This window comes from Sapajus apella, unplaced genomic scaffold, assembly GCF_009761245.1.
Source record: "Sapajus apella isolate SASKATOON/1434 unplaced genomic scaffold, GSC_monkey_1.0 scaffold107, whole genome shotgun sequence".
NCBI classification, from domain to species: domain Eukaryota; kingdom Metazoa; phylum Chordata; class Mammalia; order Primates; family Cebidae; genus Sapajus; species Sapajus apella.
Window position 1 is genome coordinate 2918991 of NW_022437047.1, and position 25422 is coordinate 2944412.

The 25422-nt window shown below is 48.1% G+C and overlaps 1 protein-coding gene across 6 annotated transcripts; it reads left to right on the forward strand.

The window, feature by feature from the left end:
• Positions 1-1134: 1134 nt before the first annotated feature.
• Positions 1135-24347, forward strand: PRXL2A (peroxiredoxin like 2A). Of its 6 annotated transcripts, none has more exons than XM_032259246.1 (6): positions 1135-1255; positions 13163-13342; positions 15124-15215; positions 18543-18683; positions 20017-20181; positions 23349-24347. In XM_032259246.1, exons 2-6 carry the CDS (start codon positions 13165-13167, stop codon positions 23460-23462), a joined length of 690 nt encoding a protein of 229 aa, XP_032115137.1. In that variant the 5' UTR covers positions 1135-1255; positions 13163-13164; the 3' UTR covers positions 23463-24347. The 6 variants fall into 6 exon arrangements, with proteins under 6 accessions (XP_032115137.1, XP_032115140.1, XP_032115139.1 ...); XM_032259249.1 differs by lacking the exon at positions 1135-1255 and adding an exon at positions 1654-1668 and having other exon boundaries at positions 13180-13342; XM_032259248.1 differs by lacking the exon at positions 1135-1255 and adding an exon at positions 1774-1926 and having other exon boundaries at positions 13180-13342.
• The last annotated feature ends 1075 nt before the right edge of the window (positions 24348-25422 follow it).

The window sequence follows — 25422 nt, forward strand, 5'->3', positions numbered from 1 at the left end:
TCTTCACAAGGTAAGGAGAAATAAGGCAAAAGTAATAAAGGTCCTCTGGAGATAAACTGACTTTTTTTGTTTGTTTTGCTACACCCACACTGTACCAAAGTATACCAAATATTTTCTGGCCTTCAAATCATATGCCTAACTCCTGCAGGAACACTGCATGGGCACTCAGGCTGATCTCCCTTACCCCACAACTTAACATCCACCCTCTTTCTCACATTTTCTAAGTACATCTCTGCGCTGTCCCTGGACCAGGCTCTGGGGTCCCAGAGATGAAGTGGAGGAACTCAGTCTGGTTAAGGAGAGACCCCCTTGAGTAGATCAAGCTCTCCAAATGTTGCTGTAAGTTTACATGGAACATGGAGTCTGAGTAGTAAGTCCAGGAAGTAAATCACGGAAGCCTTTGGACTTTGTACACCCGTGGGCAGCTCCCAAGTGAAGAGGGAAAGGCTTTGCAGGCGAATGGCCACCTCTGATCCGCGGGCGTCGGCCTGCTTTGCCACTTCACCCTACGCTGCCCTGTGACTGGTCTTTGCACTGTTACTGATAATGTCTTTTTTTTTCCGAAACAGAGTCTCACTGTGTTGCCCAGGCTGGAGTGTAGTGGCACCACCTTGGCTCACTACAACCTCTGCCTCCTGGGTTGAAGCGATTCTCCTGCCTCAGCCTCTTGAGCAGCTGGGACTACAGATGCATGCCACCACACCCAGCTAATTTTTGTATTTTTAGTAGAGATAAGGTTTTGCCACGTTAGTCAGGCTGGTCTCGAACTCCTTACTTCAAGTGATCAGCCCGCCTTGGCTTCCCAAAGCGTTGGGATTACAGGCGTTAGCCACCGAACCCGGCGAACCACTGATAGGTCTTGTGAGTCAGCTCTGCTGTCTCTGAAAGGATGTTTTCCCAACCTCCTACTTTTTGTTTGTTTTGGAGACAGGGCCTCTCTCTGTTTTGTTTTGTTTTGTTTTGGCGTGACCAGGCTGAGTGCAATGGCGCGATCTCTGCTTACTGCAACCTCCGCCTCCCGGGTTTAAGCGATCCTCCCACCTCAGTCCCGAAGTAGCTGGAAACACAGGCGTGCGCCAACATCCCTGGCTAATTTTTGGTTTTTGTAGAGATGGAGTCTTACTATGGCGCCCAGGCTGGTCTTTAACTCCTGGGCTCAAGAGATCCTCCCAAAGTGCTGAGATTACAGCATAAGCCAGCACGCCAGGCCCAACCTCCTACTTTCCTGAAAGTGTGGGCACTTCCAACACGAGGAGTAAGTGAACGGGCGGACTTGTGACAAACCCACTCCAGCGTCTCCCGGAGTCCGCAGGCTGCTCTCGTCGTTCTCCGCCCCAGAGCCAGCATTTTGGAGTGAAAGGGGACGTGAGTGTAGGATAGAGGCTGGCAATCCTGAATCGGTACACACAGCATGAAGGGGCTCTTCGGAGTGTGTGGGTCCTTAAAATTCCCCCTGCCCATGGGGAGGGGGACTATCAAAAGAGCTATCCAAAACCAGGCTGAAGACTGGAGGGAAGCTGGCTGGCCTCGGCTGCAGGACAGGTGCATCCAGACTCCATTAGCAGAGTCCAGCGCCTTCTTTTGCCCCACGCAGCGCCCTAAAGAACGCGTCGGGGCCTCGGTTCGCGGACTCGAGGAGTGAACCGACCGAGCGCTGTGCATAGAACGGTCGGTGGGGGACACGTTCGAGCGCCACCGGGACTGGGAGTCCCCGTCCCGGAGGTCGGCGAGGCGGGGAAGGCCCGGGGCTCCTCCCACGGAGGCGGGGGGGTCACGTGGCGGCGGCGCGGCGGCGCGCGAGGAAGCGCAGGCGCGAAGCTGCGCAGGCGCGGGGCCCGCCCTTGGGACCCTCGGGGCCGGGCGGTTTGGCCCCTCAGCGCCCGGGCGTCGGGGCGGGAGAAGGCCGGCTAGAGGGCGGCACTGCGGGTAGGTGCTGCGCTACCGGCTCCGCGAGGCACGTGATGTCCGTAGGCGGGGCTTGATGCGGCGTGGGTGGGGAAACTGAGGCAGGGCAGAAGCGGCGGCGCGCGGTAGGATGGGTGCTGGGCTGGTGAGGCGTGTCCCTCGGGTCCGCACCAGGTCCCCTAGGAGCTGCTGCGGCGCCGGCGCTCTCTCGGAGGACGACGCCCCCCCGCCCCGCGCGGCTGCGGGTGGAAAAACCCGGCGCACGGACTTTAGAGACCCGGGGCGGGGGCGGGGCGCTGCTGCGGCGGGCTAGGGTCCCCTCGTCCCCGCCCTCAAGCCTTGAGTAACGCTGGTGGCTCCGATCTCCGCGAATTGTTGGGACAAAGAACAGAGTAGAGGGCTCTGTCCTGGAGCGTGGCCCCGGGGGCGTACCGGCTAGCCGGAGGTGCGGACCTGGCCGTCCTCGCCCCTGTGCCAGTTTACGGTCGTGTCTTTTTAGAGGGCGCGTTTTCTAGCTTTGTTCGGCGTCTCGGTGGCACTTGTTCCCCCTCGTTCCCAAGGGTCACAACCGCCCCTCTTTAAATTGGGTAGAGCCCAGCTGTAAATTTCATAGCCCTGCTCAGGTCCGGAAACGAAAAGATGAGCAAGGTACCAATTGAACAGGCTGCCCCCGAGGTTGTTGCTGGAGCGGGCGGTGAAGGCGCAGGTGGAGATCGTTAGAGGCAAAGGGAGGGAACTTAACGCTCAGTAGGGCCAGGGTTGTGGGGAGGGAGCACCCGGGAGTCCATGGCCAGACCGGGATTCACAGCTGCTCCTGTGCGTCTTTTCCTTACTACGCCATGCTGTCTCCACAGCCCAACAACCCAGAACTCAGCTTAGGTTTTTTCGTTTTATTTTAATGTATTTTCCTTTGAACCTGGCAGTTGGTTTTTTTAAAAAAAGAAAATAATCAGGATTTGTTATGAAAAGCATTGTGAAGGAGTCAGCTTGAATAGTCTCCAATGCTCCTGCGTGGGCCCAGCTTTGGAGAATGAGAATTGGGATTCCGACAGCAGACCCCGACTCCTTACCATACTCATTCATCAGAAAACTCTCCATTTTGTGTACAAATAACATTTTGAGGGCAATCATTGTTCTAGAAATGAGGAAAAATTATACGTCGTATTTATTGCACTTTTTGTACGGTACTTCACAGGGCACCTCCTGTACATTTAATCCTTTAATTCTTACAACTCTGTAGAAGGTAATAAAGGAATCATTCTCATTTTACTGATGTGAAACAGTTCCTTGTCCAGGTTTATAAGGCTTGCAAGAAGTAAAGTTACATCTTAGGTATTCTTGGTTCGGTCTTTCCTATATCCCTCTCTTTTATAAGGGCATACCATTTAGTTGAGACCTTCTGCCTTACTCCTGAAGGGGTACAAATGACATTTCTGATAATTGTCTCATCATTTTGTGTCATTTAAATGGTGCTCAGAAAGTTTGGATAGGACTGGAACTCTGTGGCTCAAGCCCCAGGCTCTGTTCCTAAGAAATAAGGCATCTGTCCTTCTAGTTGGGTTCTTGCCTCTTTGTGAAATGTTGAGAAGTTCCAAGTCGTTTTCTGCTGAGGCTTGTGTGGCAAGAACCATCCCGAGGTGCTGTGCAGGGAGCCAGCCTCACCTCTGAGCTCAGTGACCTCTGGCACAGGGAAATTACAGCTGGACCTTTGCCTTCTGTGGCACTGCTAGTGCAGGAGGCAGTGTTGGTTGCTGCAGGAGTAGCATGCTGGCCAGAGGGGCTGAGACAAGCGTGTTCCCAACAGACCTCGAATGTTCACCAGAAAGCAGACCTGCAGTGACACAGCTGCAGAAGGTCAGTATTTTGTGTCTGTCCTACTTCAGAGGTCCTGTCTTCATAGGGGTGTGAGTGAATCTGAGCCCTGCAAAGAAGAGAAAAGTAATGCTGCTTTACAGTTCTCTAGTGTGTTGCTGCATTGCACATTGCTGCTCCCTTATATTCTTTATGACAACTCTTTAAAGTGCCCTTGTTTTTAAGAAGACACTGAGATTCAGAGGGATGAGATGAGCTCTCAAAGTTAAAGAGAAAAAACAGCATTTTTTGGCTTTTAGCCCATGGTTTCTTGTGGTGCTGCCCTTGTCTTCCTATCCACACACCCATATAACTTGATGGAGCCGGTGTTCTGAGCCTAGACAGGAGACTGTGCAAATGAGAGTAGAATGGCTTGCGCTTTGGGGAGCCCCTGCAGCTTGAGCATGACTTAGAGGAAAAGATCCTTCCCAGCCCCCACATTCCTCACTCTTGGCTGTATCTCAGGGTTTCACAGTAGCTGATTGTGTCCTCTTGTTCTGCTTTCAGCATCTATTCAGAGGTTTCTGAATCTGGCATTTGAGAAGAGGGCTGGGCCAGAACCAGGCAGACACACACCCCAAAGAGCAAAGCTGAGTGTTAGAGACTGAGGCAGATAGGTGAGAGCTCATTGAAAGTGAGTAGTTTTGTGGTGTTTAAAGACAAGGATAGGTGGAAGGATATCTGCTGCTCATAAGGCCCTGCGTGCCTGCGTCATCAGTCTGCTAGACAAGAATGGACAGAGTCTTGTTACTGTGGGGAGGAGAGGAGCAGAATGCTTCTCACCTGAGACTAGGCAGTAAGACCCTTAAGAAGACATTTGGCTTCAGATTATAAACTGCTTACCAAGGATTGGGCTTGGGAGAGGCTGATGTTCTCTCTAGACAGCAGATTTCCCAGGCTTGTTTAGGCGCAGTCTTGCTCCTAGCTTGCCTGAGGCTAGTGAACAGGCTTCAAGACCTGCCGGGGCCCACCACTTCCTAAGCCCAGACTCCCATGCTGTTCCAGCATCAGAGGCCACTGGCCTGTGGCTGGCTGCCCAGGACCCAGAGTGTCCAATGCAGGATAGACAGTCATGGACTGGAAGTTGGGAGACCCAGACCTGAGTCCCAGCGCAGCCACTGACAACCTGCCCTGCCCATGTGACCTTGGACTAGCCAGCCTCTTCTCTGAGCCTTAGTTTCTTCATTTACACAGTAAAAGAGAAGCTGAATTAGAGCTTTGAAGGAAGGAGAGGGGAACAGAGGAGACAAGAGGAGGAAGATGAAGCCTCCTTTCAAGCCTGTTCACTGAGGGCCTGAGGCAAGGAAGCTCCTGTGTACTGTTAGTTTTTTGTCTCCCTCAGCACCCTTTCTTGCTTCTCCCCTGTCTCTGCCTCAGGCCAGCTCATTCTGAAGAGGGAGGATTCCCTGGGTGGGGCTGGCCTAGGCAGGTGTTAGAATATGATGCTTTCTCTACTTATTTCAAACATGAATTAACCCACCCAGTGCTGATACTTTGTTTCATTAAGACTTCATCAGTTCCTGCCCAGTGGCAGCTCCTAGGACAGTTGGGAGTTAGGCCCAGGGAAGGAGGCAGTGTGAATGTGCGCACCCAGCAGGAGGACAGTGGTGGCAGGGGTCCCCATGGCTTTCTGGACATCAGATCCCTGTAGTTGCCATCACATGGTACTTTCGAATCTTTGGATGTCAGAGCTGAGACAACCTCATAGAATTTCAAGTTCCTTCCTCTGTCTGTGCAGATGAGATCCAGGCCCCAAGTGTCTTAGCTTATGTCAGATCGCTCTGCTAGTGAGCAGTAGAGTGAGAACCCAGCCTAAGGTTACCTAAGTCCTTAGGTAACCTTAACTAGATTGTTTCCTTTAACGTCAATCCAGCCCTGTCCAAAATTACCTTTTATACTGAGCTGAAATTGGAATTGAGTAACTGTAAGTTCCAAGTCTGCCTCACTGTGGAATTCTAAGAGTAAAATTCAGATCATTTCATTAACTTGTAAGGCCTGGTAATTACCAGGAACTGTGTTGAGTCCTGGGGATGGAAGCATGAAGACGACAACGCATTGTGCCACTGTGTTGTGAAGACAGACATGTAAATAACTAAAATGTACGAAGTCCATTTGTGCATTTTGCAGGGTTGTGAGTGTGTACGCACACGCATGGATGCTATAGAAGAGGTGAATGAGCAGTCAGTTGTTGGGGCTTTCAGGAAGGGGTTTGGAGAGAAAGTGTTATGCATGTTGGACCTTATGAATAAGTAGGCATTTACTGGGTTGACATGGGGTGGGGGATTGGCATCTCAGGCAAAGGAAACAACGTGAGCAACACTTGCACAGGGAGTGGTCTGGCAAGGGTGCTGTAGTGGCAGGGATGAGGCCAGAAAGGTGAGCCTAAGCCAATCTGTGGTGGGCCCATCAGGTGGCATGCTGAGGAGTTTCTTGTTACTGAGAGTCTGAAAGCGAGAGAAAGACATAATCAGGTTGGGGGTACTGGGATGGCTCTTGCTACAGCATGGAAAATAAACTGTAGAGGACCAGACTAGAGCCAAGCCAGGTTCAGTTCCATGGTTCATGAAATATGTTAGGTAGAGTTATAGGGTCCTGGGTTTGGACAGCAGCGGTGAGGTCGAGAGGAGGATGGATAGCATATGCATTTTAGAAGATGGACAGAACTTCATGATTGAGTCGATGTGGGCAGTGAAGGCAAATGAAGGTTCATATGTGACCTCCCCATCCCCCCAGTTTCCGGCTTGAGCAGTTAACTGGATGCTTGTGTCATCCACTGAGCCGGGGAACTCCAGCAGAGAAATCAACTTTAGTTTTGGACATGGTACAACAGAGATACCTCCAAAACCCCCAAGTGGAAACTTTGGGTCAGGAACAGCAATAGGGACTCGGAAGTCATTACCAAAGTGGTGGGTGAAGCGCTGAAGTAGAAGTCACCCAGGAAGGGAGTGTAGGTTGAGGGAAGCCACTGATGTGGCAGAAAAGGGAGGGAAAGCAGGTGAGGGGCCTCAGGCGCCAGCTGACTTTCCAGGCCTGGGGTGAGGAATGGGTCAAGGGAACAGGCTGCATAAGGAGCCACAGGGAACGGGATGTCTTCTTTTATTTCCACGAGTGTGGCATGTGGGCTGTGTTACAGGCTTTGCTTCTTTAGCCTGCACTAGATAGCAGAGAAGGAGTCTATTGGCACTTGGGAAATGTTACAATCTGCATGACTGCAAATGACTCAAAACTTTGCTCAACTTTTTGAAGGGCTAGGGGGCCTTGGCAGCCTTCCATTTAGATGTTTTCTGGAGACTGATTGTTGGCAGCTGAAGGAGCCCCAGGGTTTCTGGGTGGCCTGGTCCTGCCTATGGAGCGACTGAGCTTAGGGGCCTAGTCCCGCCTCCAGCCCTCCCCCTGCTGCCCGCCCAGGCCCGCCTGCTCGCCCCTGGGTATGCTGCTTTGTCAGGAGAAGCAGAGGTGTGGACACCGTAGATGGTGAGTGTCTTGTTTCCAGGTTTGAACTGTCCAAGGTTAGGGTTAGAGACCATGTGAGGAGGGGAGGTGCCTTGTGTGGGGAAGAGACAGGGTCTTAAAGCTGGAAACTGCAACCGGGGAAACGAGGGGCGATGTTGAGGAACCTAGAATGTTCTGACTCCAAAGTGACCTGTTTTTGTTAGACTTATCGGATGTCACTGGGGATCATTAGGAACCTCCTTATGGAGTTGAGAAAAATGGGGCCTGGGGAGGAGCTGACTCAACTTAGCCTAGGGACCCTCTTGCCCCCGTGTTCAGATCAGAGCTGCCACTCTGAGCTGCCACAGCTGTTGTTTGTTTGTGGCCTTATCCTGCTTCACCTTCTGTGGGAGAGAGTGGATCAGATAAGCCCAGCAGTGGGGAACTGAATGCTATAGCTGTGTCAGGTGGGGGCTGGCTCTTCTGCAAACAACCCTGCTATTCTGTTTCAGAGAAATTGACCCCTTCCTGAATGGAAGTGGGGGGATAGAAGGGGAGGAAAGAGAAGGAACATCTGGTGTATGGTAAATTTCCTTTAGCGTAAATATGGTTTGACTGTACATGATGACTGAAAAAAATAAGGTGATTAAAAAAACATTCTTTTTAAGACAAAGGGAATCATACTCTTGGATCTCCAGGACCCACTTCTTTCTCTTTGTGTGTGTGTGTGTGTGTGTCTGTGTGTATGTATGTATGTGTGTGTGTGTGTGAATCAACAATTACAGCAGATGAAAACCCACTTCTGAATGTGTGGGGAGGAAAGTTGGTCTTTCAAGCTTTGGAGTCCTATCCCTGTTGACTCGGATCCAGGTTGTAATGCCGCTGCCTGCTGGCTCTGTGACACGGGAAGTTACTGAACTTCTCTGAACCTCAGTGTTAGCGGCTAAACAGGAAAATCTCTGCATCACAAAACTGCTGAGTGAATAAAACTCGGCCATTACTGACTGGCTTCTGAGACCACTGACTGCAGAAGTACGGACGACTGCTGGCCTCCATACCCCTGCAATCTTAGAGGCCCACGTGAAAATGCATTGTTCTGGCTGGGTGCAATGGTTCACGCCTGTCATCCTAGCACTTGGGAGGCCTAGGCAGGTGGATTGCCTGAGCTCAGGAGTTCAAGACCAGCCTGGGCAACATGGTGAAACCCCATCTCTACTAAAATACAAAAAATTAGCTAGGCATAGCAGTGTGCACCTATAGTCCCAGCTACTCAGGAGGCTGAGGCAGGAGAATTGCTAGAACCCAGGAGGCAGAGATTACAGTGAGCCAAGATGGTGCCACTGCATTCTAGCTTGGGCGACAGAGCAAGACTACATCTCTTAAAAAAAAAAAAAGAAAATGCATTGTTCTGTTTAGAAATTGAAGTTCCTTTGTCCTTTTTTGTGGGTGAGAGTAATTGTGATTTCAGAATTCAGGGTCTGCTCACTGTGCAGCAACTCACAGTAGTATAAGCTTCAAGGCATGCCAGGATGGGAGTTGCTTTGTAGCCCAGGGGACTTGGATAAGAGCCCAGGCCTGTGTGCTCTCCAGATATTCCCGGAACTGAATTTTCTCTGTTTTTCTATGGCACAAAAGTGGGCTGCTACAGGCCCACTGGCTGCAGTCTGTCCATGGAGAGGCCTGATGCTCACCACTGGTCCTGATAACACTCTCAGCATGGTGCTTCAGTGCCCGAGGATGTGGTCCACTGCCCCAGAGGGCTGATTCTCTGCTCACACTTTCAGGATCACAGTGCGGGACTGGAAAACAGCAGTTCTGGGGGTTTTGAGGTCAGGATATTGTACCCAGCCTTTGAACTTGAGATATGGAGATGGGGGTCTTTGGAACCCAGAAGTTTGAGTTCTCAGGGTTCCTTCAACACTGACACCTGCCCCAGTCAGCCCTCTGTCTCCCGGCTTAGCTGGCTCCGTCCCAGCCTAACCTGTCCATGCTGCCTCCTGTGTCCTATACTGGCTCCAAAGCCGCTTCTTTCTGGGTGCTTCTGTGGCTACCCAGACTGGCTCTCATTCCTGCACCACCGTAGCCTCATGTCCATACCTTTCCCAAGCTGCCTCATCTTTTCACTTGATTTTTTGTGATTTGTGTACCAGGCTCATATTTTCTTGAGGATTGTGTATCATTTCATGTCCTCCCAAATCGCCATTTATTGAACGGGTTAGTGCTGAATAAATATTTGGAAATAAATGTTGAGTCTAGTTGAGTTGTGCTCAGGAGCAGACATGCCAAACACCCATCACTGGGCAGTGAGAAGGTAGAGGCTGTTTGCCTCTGAGTGTAGCAGGGGTGTGTTGGAAGAATGTGGAGCTGACTGTGAGGGGCCCTGGACTTTCTGAACGCACTGATGCGTCCCAGGAGTCAGAGTCCATTTGTGGGGTAGATGTAAGCTGGTTTTTGTATCCTGACGCAGAAATGCCATCAAATCTGTGATCAGAGACCATTCCGTGTGCTCCTGAGTCATACAAGTCATAAATCCAGGAACATTTTGGAAGTACATAAAGGTACAGAAATTGTTTCAGGCTCTGGGGAATCTCTTGTTTACGGCAAGCAAATAAGAGCTGTGGTTTTCCTCCTAATTGTGCTGTGAACTATAATCCAGTAATGTACAACTTTGCCACATTAAAGAATTGGAAGCAGGCCTGTGACAGGTTCTTTCCTGCTTGTCCCAAGAACTTTGGCTGTCCATAAGCCATTGTCTTTGACATTCAGTTTTATTGAATTCATTCCATCATGCACTTGTGGTGAGCCTGCTGTATACCAGATGTGTGTTGAGTTAGGCATGAGAGATTCAGAGATAAACTTCGGGGTATCGCCAAAGGAGAGAAATCTGACAGGTCCAAACCAGTATGTCAGGCACATCAAAAGGATCGTGGGTGATGTTTGGGCATGGGACTGAGGAGGAGGTGAATCAACACCTCTTGGGAGTGGAAGTGGGAGGCTGGAAGTAGGGGGCTGGCAGAACATCAGGGAAGCCGCCTTAAAGAGGCCTCTGAGTCATGAAGCACAAAATGAAGTAGGATATTGCAGGCAGAGGGGTAGAGATGTGTGCGTGTCTGTAATGTGGCTGTTCTCGGGGTCACAGCAGAGGGGGCCCAGCTCCCCAAAGCCAGACTGCCCTTGTGACTTGACTTTATTCTGGCAGCTTATGGGCAACCAAGCACAAGTCCTAAATTCTTTGCTCTAAGACAATGCTTCTCAAATTTTAATGTGCTTATGAATTGCCTGCCAGTCTGACTAAAAGGCAGTGTAAGATTCCTTAATTCTAAGGTGGGGGTTGAGAGTCTGCATTTCTAGATGGTGCCATTTATGGGTTACGTTTTGAGTAGTGGGTAATAAGAAACTTCTCCATCAGCGCAGGTCTCTCATGTCAGACACACTGTAGTAGCACCCCCTTCCCCAACACGCACATACCAATTTTCCCCTTCCCAAGTGTATAGATGCCAAATTCCTCTTTCTTAGATGTTGTTTTTATTTGGTTACCCCCCTTACCTGGAACTTTTCTTCTTCTTCTTCTTTTAAAAAAAGACAAGGTCTCATCCTGTCGCCTAGGCTGGAGTCCTGGGCTAAAGTGATCCTCCCACCTCAGCCTCCCAGGTAGCTGGACCCACAGGCATGTATCACCATGTCTGGCTAATTTTTTTTTCTTTTTTTTTTTGAGATGGAGTCTCACTCTGTCATCCAGGCTGGAGTGCAGTGGCACAATCTCGGCTCACTGCAACCTCTGCCTCCTGGGTTCAGGCGATTCTTCTGCCTCAGCCTCCAGAGTAGCTGGGACTACAGGCACCCACCACCACACCCGGCTAATTTTTGTATTTTTAGTAGAGACAGGGTTTCATCATATTGGCCAGGCTGAATTCCTGACCTGGCGATCCACCTGCCTCAGCCTCCCAAAGTGCTGGTATTACAGGAGTGAGCCACCACGCCCGGCTGGCAATTTTTTATAGACAGGGTTCTGCCATGTTGTACAAGCTTGTTTCAAACTCCTGGGCTCCAGCAGCCCTCCTGCCTCAGCCTGCCAAAATGCTTTGATTACAGGCATGAGCCACCACACTCAACCAAGGTTCTCTCTTATTCCTTTTTTTTAAAAAAACAAATTTTAGATTCATGGGGTACATATTCATATTTGTTACATGGGTATACTGTGTAGTGATGGAGACTGGGCTTCTAGTGTACCCATTATCCAAATAGTAAACTTTATACCTCATAGGTAATTTTCACCCCTCCCCTCCCTGCCTTCCACCCTCCCCTCTTCGGGAGTCCCCAGTGTCTGTTATTTCCATCTTTATGTCCATCTGTACTCATTGATTAGCTCCCACTTGTAAGTAGAATATGTGGTATTTGATTTTCTGTTTCTGGGTTAATTCACTTAGTATAATGGTCTCCAGCTCCATCCATGTTGCTGCAAAGGCTATGATTTCATTCTTTTTTATGGCTGCCTCTTTTATTTCTTAAATAGGAATTTCCAGGTGGCTTCAGTGCTGGTTTGGACTACCTTTTCCTCCCAAAGTCACCACCGAGTCCCTCCCATCCCCACCTCATGCAGTGCACCCCTCACAGCCCCTACCCTTGGCAGTGACATTCGGATTTCCAGGGCCTTTCCTGATCCTTTGGAGACATCCTCTCCCGGCCACAAGTCCTGCAGGGGAGAGTTGAGTCAGAGGTTCGATGGGCTGGGGTGAGGTGGGCCACACAATTACCTCCCCCACTGCCTGGCCTATTCCCAGTGATCTAAGCACACAGAAGCAGGCTAGTACTTATGGAGGAAGGCACCAGTATATGGCAGAGCTTAGGATGGTGTGAGGACCAAATGGAAAAATAGATACTATAAGTGGTTGTGGAAGAAGGAAGGCTAGAGGGGGTACCTTGTGAGCTGCTTCCAGGAGCTCCCACCCAGAGGCACAAGTCTTCCTAGCTGGAGGGATCCTCAGTGAGGCAGCCAGGCAGAAGCTGGGAACAAGGCTGAATTCTGACAGAACCCACCTGTAGCTCCCTTTCAGTGGCAGAGACCTTATGCAGCCATCTTTTGCCCAGCCTCCTCTGAAGCAGATGCCATAGGACCTCCTCTTTCTGATACAATACCTGCATTTGTCTGGCAGACATCTGTGTAGTTCTGTTCATGGGAGAAAAACATCAGATTACATACCAGTGTTTAACAGTGGCCTTCAATAGGTGGTACTTCAGAGAATGTTTGCTTTCTTATCGACTGTGGTTTCATGTATTCTCTGTATTTGTTTTTCGTTTGTTTGTTTTTACTATAAACCTGTTTTGTTTCTATACTGAGGGAGAAATAAAGCTCTTCTCAGTTGGGAGAAATTACTGCCTGCCTACCATTAATGAGGCCCTGCTAGGCACTGGCTGGGGCCTTGATGAGTAGGATATGGTCCCTATTTCTGGAGGGTCCTCAAACTAAAGAGGAAAGAAGATGGGAACAGAACAGTGTGATTGGTGTCCTAAGTATCCTCTGATTACAGAAGAGAAAGCTGCCCCTACCCAGGGAGGCAATAGCTGAGCCACCTGGATTGTGAGGGAGAATCGGGCATTGATGAGAAGGGGAATGAGGAAGTAGTCTGCCTACAGGGAACGTAGCTCAGCACAGCTCCACAGAGCTGGGGGCTGCAACCTGGGGCATGAGAAGAGAGAGCAGCAAAGGAAGCGTTTGAGAAGGCTGTCCGTTGTCTTCACTCCTGACGCCCTGGTGAGCTCCGTGGTGCAGAAACCTCCATGTGTGTGCTGCATCCCCAAGTTCTGGTGGCAGCAGGTGCTTAGCAGCCCTTGTCCAGTCTTGCCTCTGACACTGCTGCTCTCCTCCCCTGTCCTGACCCCTGGTTGGCTGTCCTGCCAGAGCCTTGCCTGGGAGATGAAATTCCAGCTACCCTGTGGGAGCAGTAACGCCCTCTTCCTTCCTCTCAATCTCCAGAAATGTCTTTCCTCCAGGACCCAAATTTCTTCACCATGGGGATGTGGTCCATTGGTGCGGGAGCCCTGGGGGCTGCTGCCTTGGCATTGCTGCTGGCCAACACAGACGTGTTTCTGTCCAAGCCCCAGAAAGCAGCACTGGAGTACCTGGAGGATATTGACCTGAAAACGCTGGAGGACGGTAAGTGGTGACCCTTCAGGTCTCAGTACTTTCTCAAGGAGCTGGGATACAGGCGTACTTACTGTTTTCTTTCTAAACTCTCTCCTTTTTTAATTGAAAAGATAATATAACAACATTAGGAAAAATTTAATAACACTTTTTAAACTAGCAGTAATTCTATTACCCTAACACAGTAATTATTTTTATTTTGGCATATTCCTTTCCATGGTACATAGTAGTACCTAGTTGTGCTTGGTGCAGGTGCTGTTTTATATTTTAGCTTTTCCTATCAAAAGCAGTTTTCCTTCTCTATTGTTGTCTTTGTAACTATAATGATAAATTGCTCCGTAATGTGTAGTAGTAATTACAATCTTTTGCTAAACCAGCCCTACCAGAGTATATTCTGAGGAATTTCAGGCTTGTGGGATCATCAAACTAAAAGGAGTTCGTGAGTGAATAAGTGTGAGAGACACCGTTTATCCAATTCCATGCTCCTGATGCTCGGCACAGATATATGCTTATTAGAATGAGGCGTCTGGATTGCTGCTGATTTGGGCATGGTTGGCCCCTCCCTGTGATGAAGCCACAGTGTCTGAAGAAGCGCTTCAAGCACTTCAAGGTCACCTGTTAGAGCAGACCTGCCTGTCTCCCTCTTCTGGGGGACCCCTAGAGTGCATCGTAGACAGCTGAGAGCCACACACATGTGTGTGTTCTGCTTCCTTGCTGTGTGCTCTCAGTGTTAGAGCTGTAGCTTGGTGGGATTTCAGTCATGCCAGTGGTGTGGCAAGAGAGTTTGAGTGGTGAAGGTCTCATTGATGGCGTGGTCACCGTGTCAGTCGCCCCAGGTGGAAGTCCTCATCATCTGTTCAGTAAGTAAGGCAACTTGCCAAAGGAAGGCAGGAGATTGTGCAGTTTCATAGCAGATCACCTTAGTAAGATATTAAGAGAGATCTGTTAAGCTTTGCTCAACTCACGGTTTTGCAATCTTACTCGATTATAGACTCTTCTCCCCACCCTCTCACCCACCTGACCCCACCTTTTTTTTCCACATAACATTTCACAGAAACATGGATCCCTCTGGGAAATACAAAAATAATAAGGGCTCATATTTATTGAGCCCTTATTACTACTAACTCTATTACCAAACACTGTGGTGAGCACTTTTATATTCATCTTTCAATATGCCCTGTAGTCTAAAGTGGAGCTGCGAGATATTTGCATTTTACAAATGAGGAAGCTGAGGTTCAAAGAGCAAAAATAACTTGCCCAGGGTTACGCAGCTAGATTCAGACTTATTCGGACCTTAGAGCTGGGCTTGAACTACATACAGTACTGTACTACCCCAAAGCGTTTTACTGCTGGGCATCTTCTGTCCTCCTCTGTTAATATATTGCAGTTAACATGTTTAGGTTAAAAATTTGAGACCTTTTCAGTTTGGGCCATGTTTCTGCTCTAAAGGATTATTTTTACAATATCTGATGACATCAGCAATAGACGAAATAGCCATTTTTCCAGAAATGTTCCACTTTTGAATGTTCAGGTTGGAAAAAGGATGTTTATGGTGGGAGGGACCGACTAGGATATAATAGGATTGTTAAGCTTGGTTAACTTTCCTCAGGAAGGTGACTATTCCATCTGTCTGTGTTTTGTGTGTGTGTCTTTTCCCGCATGTGAAATGCCTGCCCAGGGCCTCTATTAGCCCTGGTCTCTGACCTTGGCTGGACTTCGTGTGGTTCATGAGCTGCTTAGTGATGGGGAGTGGGCTGGGAGGAGATATTGAATTTCCTTTTTTTCTGCCTTAGAACCAAGGACTTTGAAAGCAAAGGAGCTATGGGAAAAAAATGGAGCTGTGATTATGGCTGTGCGGAGGCCAGGCTGTTTCCTCTGTCGAGAGGTGAGTGCCGATGAGGATCTATTCAGAGAAGAAGATCCTGGCAAGTAGGGGCCAGTGCTTTCCAGCCAGATCCAAGGGCCAGCTTTAGCCTTTTATCTACACTGGTCTGTTCTGTTGTTTGCTCTAGGTATTTTTTTGATTTGTGCTCTATTCTGTTTTTTTTTTTTACCAACTCAGCCTCTTCTACTGGGGTTAGCAACACATCTGACTTTCGCTTAGTATTCCCGGGCCTTTCACCCTGTGCTGTACCTTCTGAGTCCTGGACCATCTTCCCATTTAATCAAGGGCAACGACCAGGTCCAATTCCTTGCCCCTGATGCTCAGCACAGACATAGGAGATGCCTGGATTGAACCTGATTCAGCTGTAGTCAGCCCCTCCCTGTGATAAAGCTGCAATGTCTGAGGAAGCACTTCAAGGTCGCCTGTTAGAGCAGACTTGCCTGTCTCCCTCTTCTTGGGGAGCCCCTAGAGACCATCGTGGACAGCGGAGAGCCACACAAATGTGAGCTCGGCCTCCTTGCTGTATGCTCTCGGCGTTCAATCTGTAGCTTAGTGAGATTTCAGTCATGCCAGTAGTGCATTTGGCATGAGAGTTTGTTGAAAGTTAGAGCTCACTGACTGGGTAGTCTCCAGGTTGGCCCCTCGAAGAGAAGACATCATCATCTGTTTGTAAGTGAGGGAGCTTATCAGTGGAAGGCAGGATCTGTGATTGTTGAAACACAAAATGCTAGTGTCAGAAGGAATATTGCAAATACTTGGGTCTAGCCTTGTCCCTTTATAGGTGGGAAAACTGAGGACCAGAGTGGTTTGTGGCCTGTTTGTAGTCACACAGCCAGTCAGTGGCAGAAGACCCAGATTCTGAAATTACTGCCCTGCCTGGGAGAAAACTGGGAATGACAGTCCTCCTGCTCTTGAGACAACTTTTCATCTCAAGCAGTGGCTGTGGCGCCATCCAAATTGTCATCCTCATTCCCCTGGTTGCCCTCCCTGACCCTGAGGCATTGCCTTTCAGCCTTGCTGATCTCTCCATGCTTGGGCTGTGCTTGTGTGGTTGGGCTGGTGAAGAACCTACTCGTGCTGCTGGATGCATGTGATGCCTGCGGTACCCCACCCCCGGGGCACTGTGTGCCTGCTATCTCAATGGGTCCTCACCATAGCCCTCGGAAATAGAGCTTGTTGTATCACTTTCATTTTATTATTTTCATTACAGAGGAGGAAACAGGTACAGAGGTTGTAACAAAGCCACACTGATTGGGGAGATGTATTAATTTCCTATTGCCATCACAAATTACCTCAAACTCAATGGCTTTAACCGGCACAAATTTGTCTTGTAGTTCTGAAGGTCAGAATTCCAAAGCGGAATCTGGTTGCATTCCTTCTGAAGGTTGTAGGGGAGAATCCATTTCTTTTGCGTTTTCCCGCTGCTGGAGGCCACCTATGTACATTGGCTTATGGCCCCTTCCTCTGTTTTTAAGTCAGCAATGGCTGGTAAGTCAGCAACAGCATGGAAGCCTGTTTTGACTTGATTTCTCAGGTCCATTAAAACCCAGAAGTTTCCAAGAGCAACAGCTCTCCCTAATTATAACCTGTTTCCCTCTGTACTGGTCTGTGCTCTCACAGAACATTTAGTGGAAACTTACGTTTCCAAATTTACGGAAGGTAGTCTGAGTTATTTTGAGTGGCCCAAATAGTAGGTAGTGACTCAGTTTACATGTCATGACTTTGTATAGTGCCATACCAGGAATAAAGAGCGAGGAAAAGTAAGTAAGGCCTTTCATCTCAGCCAGGCGCAGTGGCTCACGCCTATAATCCCAGCACTTGGGGAGGCTGAGGTGGGAAGGTCACTTGAGCCCAGGAGTTTGAGACCACCCTAGGCAACATAGCAAGACCCTGTCTCTACGAGGAAAAAAAAAAAAAAAGCCAGGCATGGTGGTATGCACCTATAGTCCCAGCTTCTCAGGAGGCTGAGGCAGGAAGATTGCTTAAGCCCAGGAGGTTGGGGCTACAATGAACTATGATTGTGCCACTGTAGCTGGGCGACAGAGCAAGACTCTCAAAAAGAATAAAAAGGCCAGGTGTGGTGGCTTGCACCTGTATTCCCAGCACCTTGGAAGGCCAAGGCACGTAGATCATTTGAGGTTAGGAGTTCAAGACCAGCGTGGTGAAACCCTATCTCTACTGAAAATAAAAAAAATTAGCTAGGCGTGGTGGCATGCACCTGTAATCCCAGTTACTCAGGAGGCTGAGTCATGAGAATCACTTGAACCCAGGAGTTGGAGGCTGCAGTGAGCCAAGATTGTGCCACTGCACTCTAGCATGGGGGAACAGCATGGGCGACAGAGCGAGACTCCATCTCAAAAACAGACAAATGACCTTTCATGTCACAAGCAGGTGGTTTTCGATTATATCATACACTGTAGTCCCCTGTTCTAGGGCAAAATTTGCCATTCACTGAAGTTCTTGATAAATGTGATCAATTCTGCTTCATTAGTTGTCTTTTTTCTTACTCTAGAAAATAAATGAAAAATTAAATGTAATTGCAACAGCGTATTTGTATTGGAGGTGAGTAGACTGCATTTAAAAGGATTTCCTCCTGATTCTTTAATTCTGGCACCAAATGTGAAGAACGGATTGAGTTCTTCATGTTGAGCTTTACCATGACTCATGCAGTTTCCTTCATTCATCTAGCATACAGTTTCTGAGAGTCAAGGGTATCTCTCAGCTCAGCTGCATTCTCCCCATTGTCCCCCTTCAAATCTTCCCACCTGGTAGTTAGCACCTATTTTATATCCAGCCATGTTCTAGGCACCAAGGGTTCCAAGAAATGGAAGACATAGTTTTTAACTGTTAGAAACATTTGGGAATCTAAGAGACAACACTCAACTTAGTGATAACAGGCAGACTCAGTACAGAAAATGTCACCGAACAGGGAAGATAGGATATGCACAGAGAAGTAGGGCTTTTCTCCAGGGTGGACTAGCCAGGGATACCTTTCTAGAACAGGGATACCTTTCCAGAGGGTAGGGCTGAGCTGAAGAGGGAAAGGAAGGTTATGGCCAGAGGAGCGTGTGTCTGCTGGGCCCTTGTGTTAGTTTGGTCTAGTGCAGGGAAGGGGCTGGGAGATGAGGTAGGAGAGAAGCGTTGTGGGCAGGAGTGTTTGGGTATGGCTGCTCCCAAGCTCTGGTCAGGACAGCTATAACAGGAGCCTCATCTCTTCTTCCCACTGGAGAAGACAAGAAGCCTGGGCTGCAGAGGGAACCCAGCACTCTGTGTGGAGGCCCAGAGCCAACTGGGACAGAGGTCCCTGAACCCCTGTGTCATCCACAGGAAGCTTCGGATTTGTCCTCCCTGAAACCCAAGTTGGACGAGCTTGGCGTCCCCCTCTATGCAGTGGTAAAGGAGCACATCAAGAATGAAGTGAAGGATTTCCAGCCTTATTTCAAAGGAGAAATCTTCCTGGATGAAAAGGTGCGTGTGCTGGGCACCTTTTAGACACAGACTGCTGGGGATTGTGCTCAGCTGTGGAGAGTCGGGTGGCCCAGGTATGTCTGGCCTGGAGCTGGAGGCTGGCTTCCCCTTCAGCTGCCCTCAACCTGCAAGGCATTTTTCAACCCCCAGAGCAGGGCATGATCAGACATTTTAAAGCTGTCCTTTCAATTACAGATAGTCCCTGGCCCTCTGATGGTTTGACTTATGGTCTTTCAACTTTATAATGGTGTGGAAGTGGTAGGCATTTAATTCCTACATTTCTTCAAGAACCCATATAGCCATTTTGTTTTTCACATTCAATATTCAGTAAACTACATGAGTTATTCACCACTTCATTATAAAATAGGCTTGTGTTAAATGATTTTACTCAACTATAAATTAATGAGAGTGTTCTGAGCATGTTTAAGGTAGTCTAGGCTAAGCTATGATGTTAGGTTAGGCACCTTAAATGCATTTCAATATAAGATATTTCAACTTATGATGGTTTTATAGGGACATAACCCCATTGTAAGTTGAGCTTATGTATTACTTGAGCCTTTCCTGCAGTGTGAACTAGGAGACTACGAAATAGCTGAAACTCCAACAGGGTTCTCCACTGTTGGGGGCCTAGCACAAAGCCCCACACCCCATCCCGTAATTCATTTATTTCTTTCTCTTCTGCTCCCACCTCTGCAGAATGTAGCACTGTTACCATCCTGTTAGGTGCAAGACTAGTGAGAAGTTAGAGTCAGAATTGAAAGCAACAGATGTCTCCCTAAGTTGGGCCTACCTTGAGGTCAGAAACTGGACCCAGCAGGGTTCTGTTTCCTTGGGCAGTTGAGAGTGGACCTGGATGGGCTGGGCATGGTGGCTCATGCGTATAATCCCAGCACTTTGGGAGGCCAAGGTGGGCAGGTCACTTGAGGTCAGGAGTTTGGGACCGGCCTGGCCAACGTGGTGAAAGCCCATCTCTACTAAAAATTCCAAAATTAGCCGGGCCTGCTGGAGGGCATCTACAATCCCAGCTACTTGGGAGGCTGAGACAGGAGAATCACTTGAACCTAGGAGGCAGAGATTGCAGAAAGCCAAGATTGCACCATTTGCACTCCAGCCTGGATGACAGAGCAAGACTCCATCTCAAAAAACAAAAAACAAAAATAGAAAAAAAGAGTGGACCTGAGTGGGGGTGGTATGTGTATTGGGTGGGAGAGAAGATGAGCCAGCAGGCCTTGAGTCTTTGCCTGAGAACCAATGCCCGGTCGGGAGCCTTTCCTCCCTGGGGAAGGCAGGCATGTAGACCACTCATATGGGATCTGTCTTTCTCACTCCATAGAAAAAGTTCTATGGTCCACAAAGGCGGAAGATGATGTTTATGGGATTTATCCGTCTGGGAGTGTGGTACAACTTCTTCCGAGCCTGGAATGGAGGCTTCTCTGGAAACCTGGAAGGAGAAGGCTTTGTCCTCGGGGGAGTTTTTGTGGTGGGATCAGGAAAGCAGGTAAGTTCTTGGTATTTACTTGTGGGTCTGTAGGTGTCTGTGTCTGTGAGCCTGAGAGCAGGGGCTGGAGTGGGGGTTGACTTTCCCTGTTTTGGGTCTCCTATCCTTTTTTCTAGCAAGCCAGGAGACATGAAGAAGGCAAGGGAAGGCAGTTGTTGTTTATCACACATCTTTCTCTGCTAGTACCTCATACTTGAATCTGCTCCCTCATTACAGTGACACCATGAGACAGTTTGATCATTTTGCAGACAAGGAACTTAGAACTAAGAAGGGATGAGCAATTGCACAAAGAGCACAGCCCATTGGCAGCTATTTTGGGGCTGAGCCCAGGTTTGCTGACTTGAAGTTTGTTTTCTGTGCTTGAATAGAAGCATAGTTTTATTCTGTTTATGAATTTACTCCCTTGCAGTATTCCAGGCCACCATGGTTGGATGGCAGAAAAAAAAACTGAGACAGAAAGAAGGAATAGAACCAGGCCTAATTACGGGAAGTAACAAGGAGGTGGCAGGAAGATGATGCTTTTCCCTGTGGGGGTCTTGGTGTCAGGGCTGGCCTAGGAAAGGTATCTGACTCCTCTGCAAACAGGCTATTATCATAGTTCTGGTTGTGAAGCTCCAGAAGCAGCATGGGGCCCTAGGGGAAGGTGTGGAAAGGAGGGATGGGATCTCTGTAGGCCCAAGAGCCAGGTGTGCAGTTGTTCGTGTCAGAGTATAGACAGCCTTGAGCCATGGTGGCTCCCCCTGCCCTGGAGGGTGGTGTCAGCAGAGGCCAGGAAGATGTGTAGCAGGGATGGGGCAAAGTGGACGAGGGGGCTGGGCACCATGGCTCGTGCCTGTAACCTCAGCACTTTGGGAGGCTGAGGCAGGTGGATCACTTGAGGCCAGGAGTTCGAGACCACACGAACCTGGCCAACATGGCGAAATCCCATCTCTACTAAAGAAACAGTTAAAAAATAGCCAGGTGTACTGATGTGCTTCTGTAGTCCCAGATACTTGGGAGGCTGAGGCAGAAGAATCACTTGAACCCAGGAGGCAGAGGCTGCAGTGAGCTGAGATTGTGCCACCACACTCCAACCTAGGTGACAGAGTGAGACTCCATCTCAAAAAGTAGATGAGGGAAGGATATGGAGAAGGACCTGGAAGCTGGTACCTGAGTTCTAGCCTGTCTCTTTCAACCTTGGATGTAACATTAATCTGTAGAAAGTGTTTTCTTTCTGTAGAAAGATGGGGTTTATCTGCATTGTTGGATCTCACTATTGATGTTGATAATTACATACTCTTACCAATTTGCAAGGAATAAAAGGGAATAGAAATCCTTCAAGTTTAAGCTTTATTTCTTAGGTTTTCATTTTATAGCTTGGTAACTGATTCACTTGACAGTATTAGAATTTAGAATAAATTGGTATCTGATGTAACATAAACGAATTTACTAATTTTCTGGTAAATCTGTCAAAATGTCTTAGTAATAATGGTTTCCACTGAGTGCCTGTCTTGTTCTACATGCTCATGTACATGATCTCACGTCTTCCTCACAACCAATCTGGGATGTTAGGTGTTTTTATTCCCATCTACATATACAGTAGGGGGCCTAGAGATTTAAAATAACTCAGGCAAAGACACAGCTAAGTGGTCCAATGGAACTGAAACTTAGGAACTCAAATCTATTGAACTCCCGGGGCCGTTCCCTGCCCTGCCCCTAGCCTCTCCTTGGAGGTGGTTCCCAGTGACCCCTTCCTGTTGTCCATATGCTTGGGCAGGCCACTTCCCCAGAGGGTTGCCCATCCTCTTCCTCCTCTGGCATAGTAGGGTTCTTTCACCTACTCGCCTCTGCCTTCTCGTGGCCTCTGGGGCAGGGATGGGCATGCCTGCCAGCCTTTTCTTGCCTGGCGATGACTCATCTGGTGCTCAGGGGCCCTACTGGCACATTTCTGATGTTGCTAGGTGTGTTGTTTAACTTTATTGGTATTCCCTGGAGCTCCTGGCCTTCATTCTCCCAGGTGGAACGTTAACTGGCTAGCTGAGCTTCAGGATTTACCTCAGTTCTTGTTGGGTATAGAGCTTTTATAGTCTAAAATTGGGGGTGGCAGGATTTCCTTTTTTTTTCCTTTTTGAGACGAAGTTTTGCTCTTGTTGCCCAGGCTGGACTGCAATGGCACAATCTTGGCTCACTGCAAACTCTGCCTCCCAGGTTCAAGTGATTCTCCTGCCTCAGCCTCCCCAGTACCTAGGATTACAGGCACCTGCCACCACACCCAGCTAATTTTTATATTGTTAGTGGAGATGGGGTTTCACTATATTGGCTAGGCTCATCACGAACTCCTGACCTCAGGTGATCCACCCACCTTGGCCACCCAAAGTGCTGGGGTTACAGGCATGAGCCACCACGCCCGGCCTATTCTTAGTATTTGTAATGTCTGTATTATGGTTTATTGAGCAAGTAAATATAATTTTCTGATCTGCTTCCCTGTAATCACCACAGTGTGGTGGGACTTTTAAGTCTTTATAAATAATGACACAGCATATTTACAGATTTTCTTTTTAAGATGTAATGGATCAAAGAACTCTAACAAGGATTCCTTGATGCTGATCTCAAACATGTTATTTTGTCTCTTTTATAACCTTCGACTTTAGGTAACTTTGGGGAATCCTGTGTCTTAGTGCATTTTTCTTCACTATATGAGAAGAGAGTGGCTTCCAGTTTCTTAGGAAGACTAAAGGAAAAAGAGGGTCTCTCTTTTAGATGGTCATTCAGTGCCTTCCAAAGTCTAATCTCTGAGCTCCACTTCCACACCTTGTGGCCTTTCTATGTTAGCTTCATTTTTTTTTCTCTTCACCTGATAACATTCTTTTACCTGCATCTCTACCTGTAGACATCCTGGTTACCCTCCATGCTTTATCATCTGTGAGCCCTTCCCTGATTGCCCTTGTCATGCTTAGTCACTCCTGACTTCCTGCTTCCAGAGAGCTGCTGGTACTGGCCAGATAGATGTGGCCCTCCTTAATCTATCTTCCCCAAAGACTGAACTTGAGGGCAGGAGCCAGGCCATATTTGGATCTCTGTTCTTTGCTGTTCAAGCACAAGGCTTGACAGACAGCTGACCCTCGATGTCTGTCTGATGAACGAATGACTTAGAATGAAGACTGACATTACCTCTTGTTTCCTTTTAGGGCATTCTTCTCGAGCACCGAGAAAAAGAATTTGGAGACAAAGTAAACCTACTTTCTGTTCTGGAAGCTGCTAAGATGATCAAACCACAGACTTTGGCCTCAGAGAAGAAATGATTGTGTGAAACTACCCAGCTCAGGGATAACCAGGGGCATTCACCTATGTTCATGGGATGTGTTGTTTCCACTTGTGTCCCTCAGGAGTGAGAAACCCACTTATACTCTATTCTTAGTATGGATAATGAATGTATTTTAATACTCTGTTTAGGCCCAGTAAGGCAAAATAGCCCCAAAACAAAACTGACAGAAATCTAAAAAAGTAATGAGAATTATTAAGCTAAAACCTGGAAAATATGAAACTTAAAATTGACTGCTGGGCTGGGCATGGTGGCTCACACCTGTAATCTTAGCACTTTGGGAGGCCAAGGTGGGCAGGTCACTTGAGATCAGGAGTTCGAGACCAGCTTGGGCAATTTGGTGAAACCCTGTCTCTACTAAAAAAAAACCAGCCAGGTGTGGTGGCGTGCACCTGTTGTCCCAGCTACTCGGGAGGCTGAGGTAGGAGAATCACTTGAACCTGGGAGCTAGAGGTTGCAGTGAGCCAAGATCAGGCCACTGCACTCCAGCCTGGGTGACTGAGACTCTTATCTCAAAAAAAAAAAAAAAAAAATTGCTGTGCCTGATTACAAATGTGTATGTTGTTTGAGTGCTGGTGTTTGAAGTTATTTTTCTTTTCGGGTCTTCAAAAACCTAAGAAAAGTGATGATTGACTTGAAGATTACAGAATTTAAGGTTTTTTGGCTTCTGTGTTTCTGTTAATTTGATTCATAATGTCAAAGTAGTACTTTCATAATAGAATTGGCATGCTCTGGGATAGTTTGACAAATGTAAATTATAACGTGGAGTCGCTTGTTTCATTGTCTTCCATTCTCACCTCAGAGATTTATTTCTCTAGAAGAAGTGACCATCTCTGGCTTTAATAAAATTATGCATCAGAAATCACCTGTATGTATAAGCTTTTCTGATAAAACTAATAATAAAAATGTATTTACCATAATGCTGGCTGAAAGTAAAAAATCAACATTCTCCATGGCTGAGGGGTAAAGTGCCTGGGGGAATTCCTCTGGTTATAGTAATCAAAGTGGTTTGAAAATGACCAGAAGAATTCATCCCATCATTCATGTTAGTAATTTTGCTGTCTTTCCTAGAGGAATGACTTTGGTGTATAAAATTGGTAACTCTTTGTCTCTGGGTCTTTTAGCCTAACATGACAAATCAGGAAAAGAAAAGACAGAAAGAGGATGAAGTATAACTTAATTTCATAATCTTCTGTGTTTGAATCTCATTGTGTAAGTTTGAGTGAGATCAGCAAGAGCTCCCAGGGAGCTGGAGTGCATCAAGGCATCAAACTGGCCCAGGAGTAGAAAGGTGGAGGTGGAAACAGACATAGTGTTTACCCAGAGGACGGCCCAGCTAGGAGGAGAAGGGAGTCACTGTTTACCCCGGAAAGCAAGAATGGATACAGACGTTGGAGGTAAAGCTGGGAAAGTAGGAGAACATCGGGACTGAGTTTGCAGAGTGAGTTAGGGGCGAGTGGTTCAAGACTAAGACCCACTAAGACCATGCCTATATCTGATTTCATGTAGTAGTGGCTGCACGGGGTGTGTACAGGCCAGGAAGGGCTGGGCTTCTGCAGCTTTTTTTTTTTTTGAGATGGAGTTTCGCTCTTGTTACCCAGGCTGGAGTGCAATGGCATGATCTCGGCTCACCGCAACCTCCGCCTCCTGGGTTCAGGCAATTCTCCTGCCTCAGCCTCCTGAGTAGCTGGGATTACAGGCACACGCCACCATGCCCAGCTGAATTTTTGTATTTTTAGTAGAGACGGGGTTTCACCATATTGACCAGGATGGTCTCAATCTCTTGACCTCGTGATCCACCCGCCACGGCCTCCCAAAGTGCTGGGATTACAGGTTCTACAGCTTTTGAGACCACAGCCTTCAGTACTTGCACACAGTTGGTACCTGTCATCCCTGGGACTCCAGCTACCGATAGGATAAGTCAGTACCTAAACTTAAAA